The sequence below is a fragment of the Puma concolor genome, chromosome E2, assembly GCF_028749965.1.
Source record: "Puma concolor isolate L17-30 chromosome E2, mPumCon1.1.hap2, whole genome shotgun sequence".
Lineage (NCBI taxonomy): Eukaryota > Metazoa > Chordata > Mammalia > Carnivora > Felidae > Puma > Puma concolor.
The window spans coordinates 57075571-57098054 of record NC_141681.1 but is presented as its reverse complement, the minus strand read 5'-3'; the positions used below and the strand labels follow the sequence as shown (position 1 = coordinate 57098054).

General features: G+C 39.8%; 1 protein-coding gene across 1 annotated transcript; it reads left to right on the top strand.

Annotated features, from left to right (window-relative positions):
- The first annotated feature begins 1860 nt into the window (after window positions 1-1860).
- On the top strand, window positions 1861-21602 carry LOC112850894 (uncharacterized). The gene is made up of 5 exons (XM_086690604.1): window positions 1861-2298; window positions 5038-5140; window positions 9365-9429; window positions 15086-15239; window positions 19701-21602. Exons 3-5 carry the CDS (start codon window positions 9415-9417, stop codon window positions 21392-21394), a joined length of 1863 nt encoding a protein of 620 aa, XP_086546730.1. The 5' UTR covers window positions 1861-2298; window positions 5038-5140; window positions 9365-9414; the 3' UTR covers window positions 21395-21602.
- The last annotated feature ends 882 nt before the right edge of the window (window positions 21603-22484 follow it).

The following is a 22484-nucleotide window of genomic DNA, read 5'->3' as shown; positions in this document are numbered from 1 at the left end:
TAATCCTAAGTGTGATGGTAAATACCACTTTGTCTCTTCCTGGGACTGACTAGGAACAGTGAAAACATCACAAAGAACTTTGACTGGAGGGGCACCTGGGTGGCTCAGTCAGTTAAGCCTCCGACTTCAGCCCAGGTCATGATATCACAGTTTGTGAGTTCGAGAGCCCCGCGTCAGGCTCTGTGCTGACAGCTTCAGATTCTGTCACTCCCTCTCTCTCTCTTCTCTGCCCCTCCCCAGCTCGTGCTCACACCCTGTGTCTGTCAAAAATAAATAAACTTAAAAAATAAAGTTTTTTAAGAAGTTTGGGGATTCTGAATAACAGTATCTCACAATCACCACTTGCCCTACTTTTAACCTTCCCTCCTGTTGATATTGGAATTCATGATCTGAACCAGGAACTGCATAATTTTCAAGCTCTTAAGATATAAGCAGTGGGTCCAGCACATTCAGAGGAACAACATATCCAGATTTTTTCTGGAGGTGAGGTCTACCCAAGGCAGCCTTGTCTTGGTAAACGCCTTTGTATCGTTTTAGGCTCTCTCTTCCACCTTTTCATGTCATTTGGCTCTTTCTAAAAACCTCAGTTGGTGGGTGCTGAATCCCTGTGCTCTAATCACTCCATTTTTTTTTTTTTTTTAATAATCAGCCCTTTTGTTCTCTGGAGCCCTGACCTTATTGTGTCCAGGGTTGTCTCTGCATGCTACAGAAGTAATACTCAACCCTCTAAAATACCTTTAGACAAGGTATCTTGTCTAAAATGACAAGATACCTATAAATTATTGTAAACTGTTGAACAATGTGTAGTCATGTGTTCATTCACTCCTTGCAGAGATTTAAGCACTAGAGGGGGCAGTCAGATAATAGGATGTGAAAAGCAAATCCAGCCACCAACTCCTTCAGAATTTCCACAGGAAACAGAAGAGGAGCTACTAACTTGCATATTTCCTGTTAAAAATTATTAAGAGTGGATATGATGCTACTGAAAATGTGAAAAACTAGTTTTACAATTTGCTTGTATTATTCACATAAAGAACAGACATCCTTATCACGTGTCTCTGGAAATATTTCAAAACCAGTATTTCATCAGTACTAGGAAAAGTTAAATATCTCTGAAAGAGTACACCTTTAGGAAGCTTCATCATCTGCACTGGGCACCAAGCATTCAGAAACAGAAAACGAAAAGATCAGCTGAAATATCTAATATTCAGGGTGCCTGGGTGACTCAGCTGGCTAAGCCTCAGACTCTTGGTTGTGGCTCAGGATCTCAGGTTTTGTGATATCCAGCCCAGAGTTGGGGGGGGGGGGGGCGGGGACAGAGGGCTCTGCTCAGAGCCTCCTTGGGATTGTAGATCTAGCTCTCTGCTTCTCCCCGCTTGCACTCCCTCCTGTGCTTTCTCTCAAGATAAATACATTTTTAAGAATCTAATTTTCAAGGAAAAAAAATAGCCTTCCAAATAACTGAGAAGAAAGATTATTAAAAATGCAATTGCAATGATATTTAGCAATAAGGGCTTAAGCAAATATATGTGCCATCTGGTAGGTCTCAAAGGCGTTTGGATTTATACTTCTTCTCGAGAGGTGTGGATTGGAATATCAAATTTAAAAACAGATTAAATTAATGAACTCCCATAGAGGCAGAAATGTTTGTTCCTTTAAAGGAACATGCCAGCCTTCACCCCCCCACCGTCCAGGGCCCAGAGGGGAAGGTCAGGTAACACAGTCCAGCTAATTAGAAGTGACAATTCAGGGAAAAGCTTTGATGGGAGCTAATACCAAACTGCACATTCCCCAGAGAAGAGTTTTTGCATTTAGCGTCCATCACCGACACTGACCACCCCGGCCTTTGCTTCATTAAAGGAGCTGTCACGTCCGGGTCTCAATCGTCCCATGAGGACCCCCGACCCCAGGTTCCCGCACTGCTCCGGCTGCCGCTGGCCGCGCGTCTCCACTGCTCGCTACAGACGTTTCCCCGGACACCGGGCTCAGCTTGTCAAATACCGCCGCTCCCAACACAAGCGGCCTACCGTTCCCTGAGGTTGTACCCAGCCTGGCTCCAAAGGACACCAGGGTCTGGAAGGGATCCAAAAGCAGAACCAGAAAACGCCAGACAGGAAGGACAAACAGACTGGCCGAAGTTACCAGGAGATTGGCAAACGGGGTAGAACCCTGCGCGCCCAGGCCCCGCCCCCAACCAACACGTCCTTTACCTGCCTTGGCACCGCCTCGCCACGAATGCGCCTGCGCGATTTTCTGCAGCCCCGGAAGCTGATCCAGTAGAGCAACGTGCGCTCTCGGGTGAGTGAGTCTCCATTTTTCTGGTTCACAACAGCGGTCGCGCTCTTTAGTGCCCGCCTCCACCCCAGGTTTCGGGGTCGGCTGGCAAGGTAAAGTTCTTGAACCGTCTCCTGCCTCTCCCCTCTTGCGGCGTGGCTGTAAGACGTTCCGAGTCCTTTTGCTCGGGGCGGGTTCCGGGGGTCTGCCGTCGTTTCCGGCGTAAATCGCTCCGAGGCTGATTCGGGCCCAGCCTTTCTGCCCGTGGTTCTGCAGACCCCGATATCCCTGCCGGTTACGTTCCTGCTCAGAACCTTTCTGTGATTCCCGAGTCTCCCCCCGACCCCATCCCCCAACTGTGTCGGGCCCCGTCGTCACTAGTGAGGGGGATGCAGGCCGTTCGTCCCGCCACAGGGAGGGCAAAGAGGGGACACACACGGCGGGGAAAGACGCAGAAATCTGCGGAGTTAGAGGGTCATCAGAAGGTGTGGGGAGAAAGAACGGCGGGGATTGAAACAGAGGCTGCAGCAGAGTGGGGTCACACGGTTGGAGGAGGAATAGCGAGGGAAGGAAACCGGAATGGACCAAAGGACAGAAGAAAAACAAGGACACAGAGAGACTTATACAGAAAACAAAACACTTAGTGGTCTGGGCCAAAGCGCAGGACCCAAACTCTGGTGAGTACTGAATTGATTGGGTATGGGATGTTACGTTGTGACGTACTGATTTGTGGCCCTATGACCTCATTAATCTAAAATGTGGTGAATTGTTCCAGTTATGCAGGAGAGATTGCGAGTTGTGACACCTGGTGTTTGAGGCATCTGCACTTTCTAAGTATTGCATCAGAAGATAATGCCATTTGCAACCCCTACTCATCTAGAGGGCAGAGGCCTAGCTCAGTCAGTCAGTGGGGGAAGACTTTCTGTAACCACATGGTGCTTTTTACAGTGGCCATTATTAACAGTACTGTTTCTCTCCCCCTTTTTTTTATGGCTCATGGCATTCTTTTCTAAATTTGATGTATTCTCTTTATCTTTAATATCATAATCCATTGGATAGCTTTTTAAATTTTTTTTTTCAACATTTATTTATTTTTGCGACAGAGAGAGACAGAGCATGAACGGGGGAGGGGCAGAGAGAGAGGGAGACACAGAATCGGAAACAGGCTCCAGGCTCTGAGCCATCAGCCCAGAGCCCGACGCGGGGCTCGAACTCCCGGACCGCGAGATCGTGACCTGGCTGAAGTCTGACGCCTAACCGACTGCGCCACCCAGGCGCCCCCATTGGATAGCTTTTTAATTTCCAGATTATTTTACCTCTTAATTTTATCGTTCAGATTATGAGCTTTACATGCTTTCTACTCTATCATATATTGGAAGTATTCTTGGATGTCTGGTAAATAACTTTATAGTATTTCATTACACATCCATTAAGGATGTTGATAATCTTTTAACACTACCTTAAACCTACTTTAGTGTGCTAATTTAATATTCAACAGTTCTCTTCTTCCCTTAAGTCAGTTTTTAAATTACCGAGCAGTGAGCAGATACCTCCAAATAAGTAGATGATACCCCTCAAGGCTCCTTTATCTCTTCTGTAAAGAAGTTGATGGGTGGGCTGGATTGATGTGGAACTTTGTTCTAACACTGCCCATCCTTTCGTGATTGCTCAGAGCTCATCCCCACAGGTGACCATTTTTCATGTTTTCCAGGACTAGTAACTATTTGTAATGTCATACAGTTTTTCTGGGAAAGAGGAATTAAATGCTTGACTTTGATTAAACACATAAAAGAGAAGCTTCTCTTGTTTATGAGTATGAAAGGTAATCTGGAATTAGGACAAGCCCTTTCTACTTCAACCTGTCCAGGCCACCATTTCAGAATTTACTTACATCCAGTTCTGCTCACTCAACTCAGACTTCTTTCTTTTTTCACAAACAAGTTGGATTTATTTTAGGAATAAAAGAATGGTTTAACATTTCAAAGGCAATAATGTAATCCATTACATTAACAGAAAAGAAGACTATATGATCATCAGAATAGAGGCAGAAAAACATCTGATAAAATTCAACACTTACTCATGTGTGAAAAAATCTTGGAAAACTAGGAATTGAAGGAAAGTTTCTTAATTAGATAAAGGGTTTTAAAACATTCCCAACACAAGGCATGTTAATAGTGAAATATTGGAAGCTTTCCCTCTGAGATGACAAATGAGACCTGGTTGTCTGTGTTACCATTTCTAATCACGCTTGAACTGGGTGTTTTAGAAGATACACTAAGAAAGAAAAACAGATCAGGGTGCCTGGGTGGCTCTGTCGGTTAAGTGTCAGACTCTTCAGTTTTGGCTCAGGTCATGATCCCACAGTTTTCTGAGTTGGAGCCCCACATCAGGCTCTGTGCCAACAGTGCCGGACCTGCTTGGGATTCTCTCTCTCTCCCTCTCTCTCTGCCCCTCCCCGGCTCGTGCCATCTCCATCTCTCTCAAAATAAATAAATAAACTTAAAAACAATTAAGAAAGAGAACCGGATCTTACAAAGATTGAAAAGGAAGGAATCAGTGTTTCATTACTTACAGATGACATGGCTGTGTGTGTGGAAATTCTAAAAGTATTTGCAGAAAAAACTTACGAGAATTAATAAATAAGTTTAGCAAGTTTGCCAGATAGAAGGTCACCAATAGGATATATTTAGGAAAGGAGGTATTATGAGCAATTGCTTTACACAATTAGGGAGGTTGTGAAGTTCCTCAATTTGCCATCTGCAGGCTGGAGATCCAGGAGAGCCAGTGGTGTAACTCAGTCAGTCTGAAGGCCTGCGAATGAGGATCCAGGCCAGCAGAAGATTGATACCCCAGCTCAAGCAGTTAGGTAAGAAGGGCTCAATTCTTCCTTTGCCTTTTTTTTTTTTAATTTCATTTTTTTAAATTTACATCCAAATTAGTTAGCATATAGTGGCAACAATGATTTCAGGAGTACATTCCTTAGTGCCCCTTACCCTTTTAGCCCATCTCCCCTCCCACAATGCCTCCAGTAACCTCAGTTTGTTCTCCATATTTATGAGTCTCTTATGTTTTGTCCCCCTCCCTGTTTTTATATTATTTTTGTTTCCCTTCCCTTATGTTCATCTGTTTTGTCTTTTAAAGTCCTCATATGAGTGAAGTCATATGATTTTTGTCTTTTTCTGACTAATTTCTCTTAGCATAATACCCTCCACTTCCATCCACATAGTTGCAAATGGCAAGATTTCATTCTTTTTGATTGCTGAGTAATACTCCATTGTATATATTTATGTATACCACATCTTCTTTATCCATTCATCCATCAATGGACATTTGGGCTCTTTCCATACTTGGCTATTGTTGATAGTACTGCTGTAAACATGGGGGTGCATGTGTCCCTTTGAAACAGCACACCTGTATCCCGTGCATAAATGCCTAGTAGTGCAATTGCTGGGTCATAGGGTAGTTCTATTTTTAATTTTTTGAAGAACCTCCATACTGTTTTCCAGAATGGCTGCACCAGCTTGCATTGCCACCAACAATGCAAAAGAGATCCTGTTTCTCCGCATCCTCGCCAACATCTGTTGTTGCCTGAGTTGTTAATGTTAGCCATTCTGACAGGTGTAAGGTGGTATCTCATTGTGGTTTTGACCTGTATTTCCCTGATGATGAGTGATGTTGAGCATTTTTTCATGTGTCGGTTGGCCATCTGGATGTCTTCCTTGGAGAAGTGTCTATTCATGTCTTTTGCCCATTTCTTCACTGGATTATTTGTTTTTTGAGTGTGGAGTTTAATAAGTTCTTTATAGACTTTGGATACTAACCCTTTATCTGATATGTCGTTTGCAAATATCTTCTCCCATTCTGTCAGTTGCCTTTTAGTTTTGCTGATTGTTACCTTCATTGTGCAGAAGCTTTTATTTTTGATGAGGTCCCAACAGTTCATTTATGTTTTTGTTTCTCTTGCCTCTGGAGACGTGTTGAGTAAGAAGTTGCTGTGGCCAAGATCAAAGAGGTTTTTGCCTGCTTTCTTCCCAAGGATTTTGATGGCTTCCTGTCTTACATTGAGGTTTTTCGTCCATTTTGAGTTTCTTTTTGTGTATGGTGTAAGAAAGTGGTCCAGGTTCATTCTTCTGCATGTTGCTGTCCAGTTTTCCCAGCACCACTTGCTGAAGAGACTGTCTTTATTCCATTGGATATTCTTTCCTGCTTTTGTCAAAGATTAGTTCGCCATACATTTGTGGGTCCATTTCTGGGTTCTCTGTTCTGTTCCATTTATCTGAGTGTCTGTTCTTGTGCCAGTACCATACTGTCTTGATGATTACAGCTTTGTAGTATAGCTTGAAGTCTGGGATTGTGATGCCTCCTGCTTTGGTTTTCTTTTTCAAGATTGCTTTGGCTATTCAGGGTCTTTTCTGGTTCCATACAAATTTTAGGATTATTTGTTCTACCTCTGCGAAGAATGCTGCTGTTATTTTGGTAGGGATTGTATTGAATATGTAGATTCCTTTGGTTAGTATCAACATTTTAACAATATTTGTTTTTCCTATCCAGGAGCATGGAATCTTTTTCCATTTTTTTTTTTTGTGTCTTCTTCAATTCTTTCATCAGCTTTCTGTAGTTTTCAGTGTATACGTTTTTCACCTCTTTGGTTGGATTTATTCCTAGGTATTTTATGGGTTTTGGTGCAATTGTAAATGGGATCGATTCCTTGATTTCTTTCTGTTGCTTCATTGTTGGTGAATAGGAATGCAACCGATTTCTGTGCATTGATTTTATATCCTGCAACTTTGCTGAATTCATGAATCAGTTCTAGCAGTTTTTTGGTGGAATCTTTAGGGTTTTCCATATAGAGTGTCATGTCATCTGCAAAGAGTGAAAGTTTGACCTCCTCCTGGCCGATTTGGATGCCTTTTATTTCTTTGTGTTGTCTGATTGCAAAGGCTAAGACTTCCAGTACTATGTTGAATAACAGTGGCGAGAGTGGACATCCCTGTCTTGTTCCTGACCTTTGGGGGAAAGCTCTCAGTTTTTCCCCATTGAGGATGATATTAGCGTTGGGTCATTCATATATGGCTTTTATAATCTTGAGGTATGATCCTTCTATCCCTACTTTCTTGAGGGTTTTTATCAAGAAAGGATGCTGTATTTTGTTGAATGCTTTCTCTGCACCTGTTGAGAGAATCATATGGTTCTTGTCATTTCTTTTATTGATGTGATGAATCACGTTAATTGTTTTGCAGATATTGAACCAGCCCTGCCTCCCAGGTATAAATCCCACTTGGTCGTGGTGAATAATTTTTTTTAATGTATTGTTGGATCCGGTTGGCTACTATCTTGTTGAGGATTTCTGCATCCATGTTCATCAGGGAAATTGGTCTGTAGTTCTCCTTTTTAGTGGGGTCTCTGTCTGGTTTTGGAATCAAGGTAATGCTGGCTTCATAGAATGAGTTTGGAAGTTTTCCTTCCATTTCTATTTTTGGAACAGCTTCAAGAGAATAGGTGTTAACTCTTCCTTAAATGTTTGGTAGAATTCCCCTGGAAAGCCATCTGGCCCTGGACTCTTGTTTTTTGGGAGATTTTTGATGACTAATTCAATTTGCTTACTGGTTATGGGTCTGTTCAAATTTTCTGTTTCTTCCTGTTTCAGGTTTGGTAGTGTATATGTTTCTAGGAATTTGTCCATTTCTTCCACATTGCCCACTTTATGGCATATGGCTTCTGATTTCATTGATCTGTTCTACTGTTTTTTTTTTTGGTTTTGATAGCATTAATTTCTGCTCCAATCTTTATTATTTCCTGTCTTATGCTGGTTTTGGGTTTTATTTGCTGATCTCTTTCTAGCTCTTTAAGGCATAAGGTTAGGTTGTGTATCTGAGATCTTTCTTCCTTCTTCAGGAAGGCCTGGATTGCTATATACTTTCCTCTTATGACCTCCTTTGCTGCGTCCCAGAGGGTTTGGGTTGTGGTGTTATCATTTTCATTGGCTTCCATATACTTTTTAATTTCCTCTTTAACTTCTTGGTTAGCCCTTTCATTCTTTAGTAGGATGTTCTTCAGTCTTCAAGTATTTGTTACGTTTCCAAATTTTTTCTTGTGGTTGATTTCGAGTTTCATAGCGTTGTGGTTTAAAAATATGCACAGTATGATCTCAGTCTTTTTGTACTTGCTCAGGGCTGATTTGTGTCCCATTATGTGGTCTGTTCTTGAGAACGTTCCATGTGCACTGGAGAAGAATGTATATTCTGCTGCTTTAGGATGAAATGTTCTGAATATATCTGTCCAGTCCATCTGGTCCAGTGTGTCATTCAAAGCCATTGTTTCCTTGTTGACTTTTAGATCAGATAATCTGTCCATTGCTGTGACTCGGGGGCCTTTTTGATTTGTTCAGGCTCTCCACAGATTGGATGATACCAATTCACCCTGTGGGTGTGTTTGTTTTTGGCAGCTTTCTGGGAGAGAGTGTGTAGTTATAATTGGAGTTCACAATGTGACCAGTTCCAAAAATACTGAAAACCACTAAGAGGCAGGAGCATAGCCTCAGAGACAGGGACATGCCTCTGTCAGCTCCACCCTCTCTGTTTATCCTGGCTAAATCTTAAACATTTGATTGTGTCAACCTTTGACATTAAACCCTCTTACAGGCTTCCCATCACCATCAGGACAAAGATCTAAACTTCTCAGTATTGCTACCAGGGAACTCTGGAGCAGGGGTGGCCCTTAAGGGCTGGTCCATATTGATGGAATGTACTGGCTTCTGTGTACTGCATCAACCATCCCTTGGATGCTGGCTGCCTAGGGAGGAGCCAAGATCTTGAAAGAGGCCATTCCGTTTGGCCAAGTGCCAGGCAGACAAGACAATGCAGTTGCAGTGGAGTGTAAATTTGAGCAGTAGGTGAGGCCTTCGTGAAGAAGTGGGTAAAAAATGCACTTTTTGGCCACCACATAGGACATTATTGTCCCTGCATCCTCCTGTTGCAGTGGGCAGTAAAGGACTTTTTCCAACAGTAAGTTTCTCTCCTTATGTATATTGTGGCAGAGGAAGGGGTTATGTTGATTCTAAACATTAAACAACATACCTTTTGTCACACAGTATAACCTTACCTGAGAAAGAAGACTAGAAGAAGAGGGAAAAAAGAAGGAATGGCTCTTTTCCAGGTAAAATTCTTTTTTTTGTTGATTGTTCCTTTTCCTAATATGTCACGCTTTGGACTTGTTAATCTTCTCTGTCTCCAAGATGTCCTGCCTAAATTGTTAATCACACCCAGGGCCTTCTCCCATCTCCTCTCATCTCTGTGCAGATTCCATCTCACTGTGACCCAGTGACGTGGAACTTGGGAAGATGCTCCTTTTAGGTGGTCATCTTGTGAAGGATTTTCTTCACAGGCAAGAACTAGAGATGGGGAGTAGGCTCTGTGGTGTCTGTGGGGTTGGGCAGTAAGAATTCTTCAGAGGTCTCTTCTGAGTGCCCTTTCAGGTCATATAAACCAGGATTAAAGAGATTACATATGTAAGTAATGTATTAATGTACACAAGTACACGATAAGCCCTGGAAAATACGTTTGACGGAAACTTGTTTCATCTGGTTTTACAAACGCCTTTTGACAGTAAAGATGGGTCATTGTGCTTCTGACTGCGCAATATTAATACTTTGGAGTAGAATGGGAAGTTCAAAGTAGAAATAAGAAATATAGAGGGTGTTTTATTAACATAATTAGTTTTCAACTGTAGAATCAACCTGCTGCTCTAACAGTGTCACAGTGTATCAGTCTGGAGTTCTGTCTTGTCCAACCAGAGACAGACGCAGAATGGAACACGAGAGAGGCTAATGTCCAGGAGGAGACAAGATCCCCAAACAGGGGATCTCTGTATTTATTGAGCTCACAAGATATTACACACATGGTAAACGTGATTCAAACAAGATCTTACAGACGTGAATGTGTAGAAAACAATCAGTAATCATTGTGTGTGTAAGAAGCAAAGGGTCTGGGTCAGGAGGTGGAGTTTGTCATCACAGTACATTAGTATATTGACGTCAGATGGAATGTAATTTCCTGCAGGTGATGTAGTAAGTTACTCCTGATCCCATTACAGTATTTCCCTAGCTAACCTCAGGAAGTGTTCTTTAAATTATTTATAGCACATCCATCACATAAAGACCATGGTGTTCTTTTAGGAACTCTTACATGCTGCACATCTTTTAGATAAAACTGTTTATAATTTAGCCAGACATAGGAGCAGAACTTTGTATCATCGGAGAAGCTGGTGCTCAGTTGTCATTTTGCAAATTATTGTTAAATTTTATTATTATTTTTGCACTAACCCACTCTAGTATATATTTTTCTGGTTCAGTTCCACGCAGTGATGCAATTTAGAAACTAAGAAGTAAAATGTCGCCTTCCGTGTCATATCTTCCAGCATCACTGATTGTCTTCATCAGGAACCTGTTTTTTAGTGCAAATCTTCTAAAAAATCATTTAAATATCGTAATGTGATATTAGAATATATTCTTCAATAAATGTTTAATCATATTTTATTCTGCAAATTGAAATATTTACATACCATATAAATGGAAGTTGTTTTCATCTTAGTAAACATGGAGATAACTGCTATTTTAGATCCTCATTGGAGCATTCTCTAAATGAAGATACTTGGGTCCTTTAAGGAATGTTTTAAAGAATGCCATGATGGCTCTTTCTGAGTAGGCTGACCTCACTACAGACATCTAAGGATATCTTAAGATTGTACATCTGTTAAGGAAGAATAGCAGGTTAATGATGGTCTTTCTGAGGAGGCAGAGACATTCCGCTTATTAAGTAAAGATTTTAAATCAACTGTCTTGAACATCCTCAGCTAAAGGAAAACATGGAAGAGAACTGAGAAGTAGGAGAACAATGTTTCAACAGATAGAAAATGTCATTAAAGACAAAGAAATAATAGTACAGGGATGGAATAGAAATTCTGGAGTTAAGAAAGTATAAACACCAAAATTGAAAACCACTAGAGGGTTCATCAGCAGATGGTCAAAAAGAATAAGAATCTGTAAACCTAAACATAGATTAATTGAAATTATCAAATGTGAGGAGAAGAAAGGGGAAAAAAGCTGAATAAAAGGGAAGAAAGGAAAAAGAATGGCCAGAGACCAAGAAACCTTTGGGACACTATAACAAATACTGATACAAACGTAATAGGGGTTCTAGAAGGAAAGGCAGAAAGAATATTTGAACAAAGAGCTGAAAACCTCCCATGTTTATCAAATACAACCTATACGTCCAAAAAAACGCAGTGAACTTGAACTAGGTCAAATGCGTGGAGATCTCTGGCAGTCATATAATCATTCAACTTTTACAAGACAAAAAGAGAATGTGGAACGTAGCAAGACGGAAACTTCTTAGGTACCGGGATTCTGAATAAGTTTAACGGCGTGTTTCTCTTTAGAAACTGTGGAGGCCAGGAAGCATTCTCATGATATAAAGTTTGAAAGATTAAAACAAAATCTACCAGAAATTCATTATCAGGCAAACTATACTTCAAAATTGATAGTGAAATTAAGAGACTCCTAAGTGAACAAAGGCTGAGGGAGTTCACACTTACAGACTTAACCTACATCGAATGCCAAATGGGTTCTTCAGGCTGAAATGGGTGGAAATTAGTGGTACCTCAAAGCCATAGGAACAAATAAAGAACACTAGTAAAGGTAACTACATAAGTGAATATAAAAGCCAGTATTAATTTATTTTTGTTTTCTAACTCAGCTTTTCCTGTGTGTCTTATGAGACAAATGTGTAGGGGTGCCTGGGTGGCTCAGTCGGTTAAGCGTCCGACTTCGGCTCAGGTCATAATCTCGCGGTTTGTGGGTTCGACCCCTGTGTTGGGCTCTGTGCTGACAGCTCAGAGCCTGGAGCCTGCTTTGGATTCTGCGTCTCCCTCTCCGCCCCTCCCCTGCTCATGCTCTGTCTCTCTCTGTCTCAAAAATAAATAAAAACATTTAAAAATTTTAGAAAAAAGACAAATGTGTAAAACAATAATAAAAATCTGCTCTTGAGTGTATGAAACATCTGTTCATATCTTTTATGAAGAGGTAGTTTTTGACAAGAAGATAAAGGTTGTATAACAGGCTTGTTAGTATGCTATTAAAGCTAAGTTAGTATCAACTGAAATTCAAATATTAGTAGCCTAATATGTAAAAACTGCAATCCCCAGGATAACCACTCAGAAAATAACTGGGAAATATACAGAAAAATCAATACAAAGGCAGTCAAAATGGTATGCGCACACAAATACAGACATCCAATGAAGGGAGGAATTACGAAAGAAAATAGTAGACATATAAGCAGCCCATGTTAGAAGTAATTCTTAACTAGTAGTAACTTGAAATGTGCATGAATTCAACTCTTCAATAAAACACAAAGGAATTGTATAAAATGATTCCACTCTGTGTTTACAATGGCTCACATTTTTTTTTAAGTTTTTATTTATTTATTTTTAGAGAGAGTGTGATTGAGGGAGGGGCAGAGAGAGAGAGAGAGAGAGAGAGAGAGAGAGAATCTCAACCAGGCTCCACAGTATCACCGCAGAGCCTGATGCAGCGTTCAAACTCATAAACTGTGACATCATGACCTTAGCTGAAATCCAGAGTCAGACACTGCATCCAACAAAAACTCAAACATTAGGAGTGGAAAGGAACTTGCTCAGTCTGAAAAAGGTCATTATGAAAATTCCGTGGCTAACACACTCAGTGGTGAACAACTGGAAACTTCCCCCTCTTACCAACAACAAAACAGGTGTGCCCCATTTTGCCACCACAAATCAACACTCTACTGGAGGTTGTAACCAGAGAAAATACAGAGGAAAAATAAATAAAATGTGTCAAGATTGGGAAAGAAATCAAACTAGCTTTATTCATAGCATACATGATCTTATATTTAGAAATAAAGAATCCTCAAACTTAGAGACAATGTATTGATGGAAGTTACAAAATACAATGCCAACACTCAAAATTCAGTTGCATTTCCATGCAGTTACAACCAGTGGAAAGTAAACAGTTTCATTTACAAGAGCAAGAAAACAAATGGAGATAGATTTAACCATGAGAATGGAAGGTTTATACACAGTGAAAACCAAAAAGTTACTGAGGAAGATTAAAGAAAACCTAAATAAATGTCAAGATATCCTGTGTTTGTGGATTGGAAGACCGTAAAGTGGGAGTCCTCTCCAGAGTGATACAAAAAGTAATGCAGTCCTCAGCAAAATCACAACAGCGTGTTTTATACAAATGGGAATCCTGATTCTAAAACTCATATTGAATTGGTAAGGATGCCAAATAACCAAAATAAATGTGAGAAAGAACAAAATTGGAGTGCCTACAATTCCCAACATAAATCTCACTACAGTAACTTGGAATAATCAAAACTGTAATTTCATCAGAGGCTAGAAATGTAGATCAAAGTGATAGAACTGAGCATCCACAAATAAACCCATACATCTGCAATCCATTCCTTTTTCACAAGTGTGCCAAAAACAGACAGTAGGAAAACAATAGTCTCTTAAATGGTACTGGCACAACTAGATATCTATGTGAGAATGAAATTGAATCTACCTTGTACTATATAAGGAAATCAATTCAGAATTAATCAAAGACTAAATATAAGAGCTAAAACTATAAAAGTCTTAAGTGAAAAGTTAGGGTTGAGTCTTTATGACTTTAGGGTTGGCACTGGATTTTTATCCATGACCCCAAAAGCAAAAGAGGAAAAGACAAAATAAATTGGTCATCATCAGAATTAATCATGTCTGTGCACTGAAGGACATTATCACATTAAGTGAAACAATCTACCAAATGGGAGGAAATAATCTGCCAATCACATATCTATGAAGGGTCTAGACCTAGAATAAAGGAAGAACTTGTACAACTCAACAACCAAAATACAAAGAACCCAACTTTAAAAATGGTCAAAAGATTTTAATAGACATTTCTCCATAGAAGGTACACAAATGAAACCAGCACATGAAGAGATGTTCCATGAAAGTAGTCATTTAGTAAGATGCAAAATTAAAACCACAATGAGATATCCTTTCACACCCACTAGGATGACTATTGTAAAACAACAGCTACAAAAATAGAGAAATTCGAATCATGACACGTTGCTGTAAAAACATAGCTGCTGTGAAAAAGCTTGTGGAAGATTCTGAAAAAAATTAAAACCATGTGACCTGGTAATTCCACAGCTAGGTACAAACGAAAAGAATTGAAAACAGGTATCCGAACACTTAACTTGTACTAGAAAGTTCATAGCAACTTATTAACATCAGCAAAGGTAATAACAACAAAATGCCCATCAGTAGTTGAGTGAAAATGGTCTAGTCCTGCAGTGGAATACTCTGCAGGCAGAAGAAAGGAAATGGACCACTGATGCATACTATATCATGGATGAACCCCAAACACGATTCTATGTGAAAGAAGGCAGATGCCAAATGTCACATTTTTGATACCTTTCCTTTAGATGAAAAGATCCAAAATTGGCAAATCCATAGAGACAAAGCACTAGTGGTTGCCAGGGACTGGGGACTAGGAAGTACCTGCTTAGTGGGTAAAGGATTTCCTTTGGGGATGAGATGTGATGTTTGTGCAACATTGTGAATGCACTAAATGTCACTGAATGGTACTTTAAAATGGCTAATTTTATGTTATCTGCTCTTTAAATTATCTTACATGGGTAAAAGAACACCAGCCAAGTATAATTTTGCTTCTCTCATTTGTGTCAAAATAAGAACAGTTTCCGTGTTCACTTGGTGAAGTGTGTTTTCATTTCAGGGATGGCTGACATTCAGGGATGTGGTCATAGAATTCTCTCAGGAGGAGTGGGAGTGCCTGGACCCCGCTCAGAGGGCCTTGTACAGGGACGTGATGTTGGAGAACTACAGGAACCTGGTCTCCCTGGGTGAGGATAACTTCCCTTCAGAAGTCGGTAGTTAATTTTATGTGACTTTGCAGTTTCTTGAGAGGCCCCGACTTGATCATAGGAGTTTCACATCCCTATTCTTGAAAGGACTGATTGCAGCCATTTTGATTGAGAATGGAAAGGCTTCATAATGTGGCAAATGGACTCTAACTTCCCTTTCCTTCAGAAGTTCTGCATTCCTGCTTGTTTAGGTGGTTGCAGAACTTAGCAGTCAGAGAAGCTAAAGGGAGGGAACTGGTGATGGGTGTTCTATGTAAGTGAAGAATCACTAAATTCTACTCCTGAAACCAGTACTACACTCTGCTAACTAACTAGAATCTAAGTAAAAATCTCGGAGTCTGGGGAATAGGACCTAAAACCCTTGAATTCTTAGCAAAGTCCAATTTCTCTGACCTCTTTAAAGACAAGGCTCAGAGAGAATAATGTTATTTAAAATTGGGGGGAAAAGGAAACATTATGGTGAATTTATTTAAATCTCTGATTCTGTGGTCTTACCCTTGTGCCCTTGTGCTTTTTATTCAGTCGTTCTTAGAAAAGAACCAGATCTCTGCATACTTAAAATACCCCTTAAGCATTCAGGCAGTCAGTTGATTAATTTTCACCCACATATAATGAATGTCCTTTCTTCTTTTCTTTGCTGAACAAAGTGCTGGGCATGTGTTCTGGAAGAGTAAAGCAGATCATGTTCCGTTTTTCTTTTAACTGAAAATCTCTTCCTGAGCTGAATATCATCCCCATCACCTGTTTCCAGGGAGAAGAGCCCTGGACTGTGGAAAGTGAAGTGAATATAGGGGAACATTCAGGGAATGTATGGGGATGTGAGCACAAGTCAGAGCTCAGATGAGCAGAGAGTAAGCTGCTCCAGTAAATATTGTTTGGGAACAATTTGTGGGAAAATACAAGTTTATTCTTAGGAGCTGTCAGAGGAAATCTTTCCCCACCCACACACACTTCTCATTCTGGTATTCAAATGAGTAAGTCACATGTGTAGAAGTTTAAACTCCCACTGATAGGACCTGCAACTGATAGCACCTGGCCCCTCTGACCATACTGGTGCCTTGGTTTGAGGAGGACTGAGCTGAGGCCTCTGTAGTGCAGACCCCAGGACCTATTCACTTTCCGTTTCCATTTTGTATCCCTGGGAGAACTTCTCAGGAGACAAACAAAACGTAGTATCTGTCTAATAAAGTAGACCTAAAGTTTATCTCTTTCTTTCCTGGGCCATCCTGGCTTCTTGAGGTTGAATGCTTGTGCATTAATTAGGAAGAAGTCATGATTTGGATAATTCCAAAAAGTGAAAATCCAAAATTAGATATAGTGTAAGTACAGCACAGCTTACTGATATCTCTAACGAGCTTTTCTGTGGGAAGAACTTGTATCCTTCCATAGATGTGTATTGTATTGTATTCCTGGAATACAGAAAGTACCATATGGATATTTTGGGGGGCTTGGTTTTGTTTTGTTTTCTTTTTATTGTTTTAGGAACTCAAGCGGCAGCAGCAATTTTTGTTTTGTTTTTAAGTAAACTCTGCACCCATCGTGGAGTTTGAACTCACAACCCCAGGATCAAGGGTTGCATGCTCTACTCACTGAGCCAGCCAGGCATCCCTCATTTTTTTTTTTAAACATTTTAATCATCTTCACCCTTTTCTGCCACCTTCCCCTCAATACCTGCCTCTAATAACCACCAGTATGTTCTATCTAAGAGGGGTTCTTTTGTTTTTTTAAGATTCCACACATAAGAGAAATCATAATGTATTGGTCTTTGACTCATTCCTCTTAACATAATGTCCTCAAGGGTCCATCCATGTTGTCACAAATGGCAAGTTCTGTTCTTTTTTATGGCTGGATCATATTGTGTTATATATACACAACTTTACCCATTCACCCATCAGTGGACACTTAGATTGTGTCTATATCTCAGCTACTGTAAATGATGCTGCAGTGAACATCCGAACGCTTCTATCTTTTCGAGTTAGTAGTTTTGTTTTCTTCAGATACATACTCAGGTAAAATTGGTGGATCACACAGTAGTTCTCTTGGCTACACCAATTTTGGCTCCACTAACAGTGCACAAATTCTCCACCCCATCAGCAATACTTGTTATTTCTGGTCTTTTTGAGAACTGCCATTCCAGTAGGTGTCAGGTGATATTGTGGTTTTGGTTTGCATTTCGCTGATGATGAATGGACGTTAAGTCTCTTTTTATGGTCCTTTAGGCCATCTCTAGGTCTTCGAAAATATCTATTCAGATCTTCTGCCCATTTCTCTAGTTGGATTATTTGAGCGATTTTTGTCTATGTTTTGGATTATTAGGCCCTTATCAGATACTTAATTTGCTAATATTTTCTCCTATTTATTAAGGATGCCTTTTCATTTTGTTGAAAAAGTGTTTCCTTTGCTGTGCACTTTTTAGTTTGATGTAGTCCCACTTACTTCTGCATTTGTTGTTTTTTCTTTTGCTGTTAACAGTCAAAAACAACAAGAAAAAAAAAACCACATCATTCCCTAGACCTCTATCAAGGAACTTATTACCCCCTATCTTATAGGAATTTTTTGGTTTCAGGTCTTAGATTTAAGTCTTTAATCCATTGTGAGTTACTTTTTGTGTATGGCGTTAGACAGTGGTCGAGTTTCAGTCTTTTGCCTGTGGCTGTGCAGTTTTCCCAAACCATCTACTAAAGAGATTGTTTTTTCTGCATTGTATAGTCATGTCTCCTTTGTTGTAAATTAATTGACTGTGTGTGGGTTTATTTCTGAGCTCTTTTCTGGTGATCTGTGTGTCGATTTTTATGCTAATACCCTGCTGATTTAAAAAAATTTTTTTAATGTTTATTTTTGAGACAGAGATAGAGCATTAATGGGGGAGGGTCAGAGAGAGGGAGACACAGAATCTGCAGCAAGCTCCAGGCTCCGAGCTGTTAGCACAGAGCCCAACGTGGGGCTTGAACTCAGACTGTGAGATCATGATCTGAGCCGAAGTTGGATGCTTAACCGACTGAGCCACCTAGGCGCCCCTAATACCCTGCTTATTTAATTACCGCAGCTTTGTAATTAAGGCGTTTGAAATCAGGGCATGTGATGCCTCCAGGTTTGTTTTTTTTCTCAAGATGCTCTGGGCTTTCACAGTCTTCTGTCGTTCCATACACATTTTAGGATTCCTCTATTTCGTGTGTAGGTTTTTATGGGGACATAAATTTTCAACTCATTTGTGTAAATACCAAGGAGTGTGATTGCTAGATCATATTTAAGAGTACACTTAGTTTTCTAAGAAAGGGCAGACTGTCTTCCAAAGTGGCATACCATTTTGCATTCCCATCAGCAATGAATGAGAGTTCTTACTGTTCCACATTCACACTAGTATTTGGTGTTAGCATTCTGGATTTTCACCATTCTCACGTGTAGTGATATCTCATTGTTACAATACATATTTACCTCAATTAAATTTATCTCTTTTTTATTAATGTTTATTTTTGAGAGGGAGCGAGCATGAACAGGGTACGGGTGAGAGAGAGAGAGAGAGAGAGAGAGAGAGACACACACACACAGTGTCTGAAGCAGGATCCAGGCTCCAAGCTGTCAGCACAGAGCCTGAAGCAGGGTTTGAACCTATAAACGGTACGATCATGACCATAGTCAAAGTTGGGCACTCAACAGACTGAGCCTCCCAGATGCCCCTGTGGCATTCTTTAACCTGAGTATTTTTTATATTTTGAAAGCATACTTTTTTTTTTTAAGTTACTGCTTTAGTCACAGACATATCATTAACTTGATTTGCCATAGCTTTTGTATATAATGATACATTATATTGGTGAACTTGGGTGGCTCAGACTGTTAAGTGTCTAACTCTGGATTTTGGCTGAGGTCACGATCTCATAGTTCCTGAGTTTGAGCCCCGCATTGTACATTGCGCTTACAGTGTGAGGACTTCTTGGGATTCTCTTTCTCTCCCTGTCCGTCCCCCATTCACAAGCTCAGTCTTTAAATAAACTTCAAAAAAAAATTCTTGTATGTGTCTCCTGGAACATGTATATATTATTTAATTCCTTGGAGTATATACCTAAAAATGGACATGGGATACTTAGTTTGATAATTTTTAGAGCAAATACTGAAATAGATGTAAGCCTACAATCTTCCTACAACACTATACTGTCTCCCCGTTGAATGTTTTCCACTTGTCCTTCATATCCATAGTATAAGTTCTTACAGGATGAGTCAGTATTATGTCTATTGCTACATCAGGTGCTGTTTGTAAGGTCAGGCTTTTAACTTAATAACACAATCATATTCCTATAGATGTGGAAGTATAAGCACTATCCCCACATTTATAAAAAGAAACTTAAAAACATTGTATTTAGCAATAGTGTTTGAAGACCATGTTTGAGAAACTTCCTGTGTTCAGTGTAAAGTATTTTGGTGTGTAATCATATAATTTACTATAAAATATTTACTTTCCAACTCTGATAGGAAGTACTTCTGCTGGATTTGCAATCAAGGAATTATCACCAACAGAGGACATTAATAAAGGCAAATTTTATCACTTAGTGTTATTGGAGAGAAATGAAAGTCATGGCATCAAGGATTTTGATCTCCAGGAAGTTTGGGAAGATATGCATGAGTTTGAAAGTCAGTGGCAATGTGATGCAAGAAATTACAAAGAAGTGCCTTTGACCCATGACAAAAATCTCACTTGGAGAAAAGATCAGCAACTTAATCAGTCCTCAGTTACTCTTCCTGAAAAGCAGGGTGTTTCTGTGAGAAACAATACGTACCAGCATTTCATGCATGATGAGCCATTTATAAGGAATTTATTAAAAATGGACAATAACAGAAGTGGTGCTGGAAACCAGTACATAAACTGCTTGGAAAATAGAATTGGATTAATTTCTCAGGCACATCTGCCCAAACTGCAGACATTTCATAGTGAGGAGAAAATGTATGAATGTAATCCCACTGAGAAGTCTGTCAGCAATGGTTCCTCAGTCTCACCACTTGAAAGAATTCCTCCCAGTACCAGAAACATTTGGTATAAATCTAGGAAGATTTCTAAATATCCTTTGTTACCTGCACAAGCCAGGAGAGCATACACTAGAGGAAAATCTTACAAATGTAATGAATGTGGGAAGGCTTTTAGCAAAAGCTCAAACCTCATGAGTCATGAGATCGTTCATTCTGGACAGAGACCTTATAAATGTAATGACTGTGGCAAAGCCTTTTCTGAGCGCTCACGTCTTATTCGACATATGAAAATCCATACTGGAGAGAAACCTTACAGATGTAATGAATGTGTCAAATCCTTTAACAGGGTTTCGAGTCTCACCAGACATCAGAGAGTCCATACAGGAGAGAAACCATATAAATGTAACATATGTGGCAAGGTCTGTAGTCAAAATTCAAACCTTGCAAATCATCAGAAAGTGCATACTGGAGAGAAACCTTACAAATGTAATGAATGTGGAAAGGCATTTATCCATCGTTCACAACTTTGGAGTCATGAGAGAGTGCATACGGGTGAGAAACCTTACAAATGTAATGAATGCAGCAAAGCCTTTTCTGAGCGTTCAAATCTTACTCAACACAAGAAAATCCATACTGGAGAGAAACCTTACAAATGTAATGAGTGTGGCAAAGCTTTTAAACAGTGCTCACATCTCATTAGACATCAGAATACACATCGTGGAGAGAAACCACACAAATGTGATGTATGTGGCAAGGCTTTTATCCAAAGTTCTAGCCTTATAGAACATCAGAGGATTCATACAGGAGAAAAACCGTATAAATGTAGTGAATGTGATAAGGCTTTTATCAGACGTTCACACCTCTTGGGTCATGAGAGAACTCATACTGGAGAGAAACCTTACAAATGTAGTGAGTGTGGCAAAGCCTTTGCTGAGCGCTCAAATCTTACTCAACATAAAAAAATCCATACTGGAGAGAAACCTTACAAATGTAATGAGTGTGGCAAAGCTTTTACCCAATTTGCAAAGCTTAGTAGGCATTGGAAAATGCACACTGGAGAGAAGCCACACAAATGTAATGTGTGTGACAAGGCTTTTACCCGAAATTCAAGCCTTGTGGAACATCAGCGAATTCATACAGGAGAAAAACCTTGTAAACGTAATAAATATGCTAAGGTTTTCACCAAACGTTCAGACCTTTAGAGTCATGAGAGAAGTTATACTGGAGAGAAACCATACAAATGTATTGAGTGGCAAAACCTTTAGGGAGCATTCACATCTTATTCAGCATAAGAAAATGCATATTGGAGAGAAACCTTATAAATGTAATGAGTGTGGCAAAGTTTTTACTCGATTTGCAAAACTTACTAGGCATCAGAAAATAAACTGTGAAAATAAAGTATAAACCTAATATGTGTGGCAGTGCTTTTATTAAAGCTCAAGCTTTGCAGATCATCAAAGAACTCATAATAGAAAGAAACCTTACAAATAAAATGAGCAAGTGTTCAAGCCTTACTCAACATCAGAGATTCCATCAGGGAGAGGAACCATGTGGAACTAATGTATGAGGGAAAGCTGATAACCAGGGTTCACACCTCACCTGATATCTGAAACAAATCTCTGAAAACACACAAAAATGGATTTATGGCAAGGCTTATCCAAAGCTTATTATACCTTATGGAACATAATTACTATTAGAGGGAAGCCTTACAGATGTAATGAGTGTGATCAGGTTTATTAAAAATGTAGAAATTGGGGAGGGGGATAAACAAGGTTAATGGGATTAAGAGATACAGACTTTGAGTGATTAAAAAGACAGTAAACAATGATTTAAAAACATTGATTAAAAAAATGTACAACTTTGTGCTTTGTGGTCTTGAAGAAATTCACATAACATGGGAACCATATATATGTGTCAAGTTCTGAACTTCAGGAAACACCAAAGACTTCATACTGGACAGAAACATTACACATTTGTAATGAAGGTAATTTTTTTTTTTTTTTTGAATGATTATTTTTGAAAGAGAAACACAGTGTGAGTGGGGGAGGGGCAGAGAGAGAGAGAGAGAGAGGGAGACACAGAATCTGAAGTAGGCTCCAGGCTCTGAGCTGTCAGCACAGAGTCTGACATGGGGCTCGAACCCACCAATTGTGAGATCATGACCTGAGCTGAAGTTGGATGCTTAACTGCCTGAACCACCCAGGTGAAGGTCATCATTTCTTTAGACAATTCTGTCAATATAAAAATTCATACTAGGGGGAACTAGGTCTGTGTTGTGAATTAACCAATCAT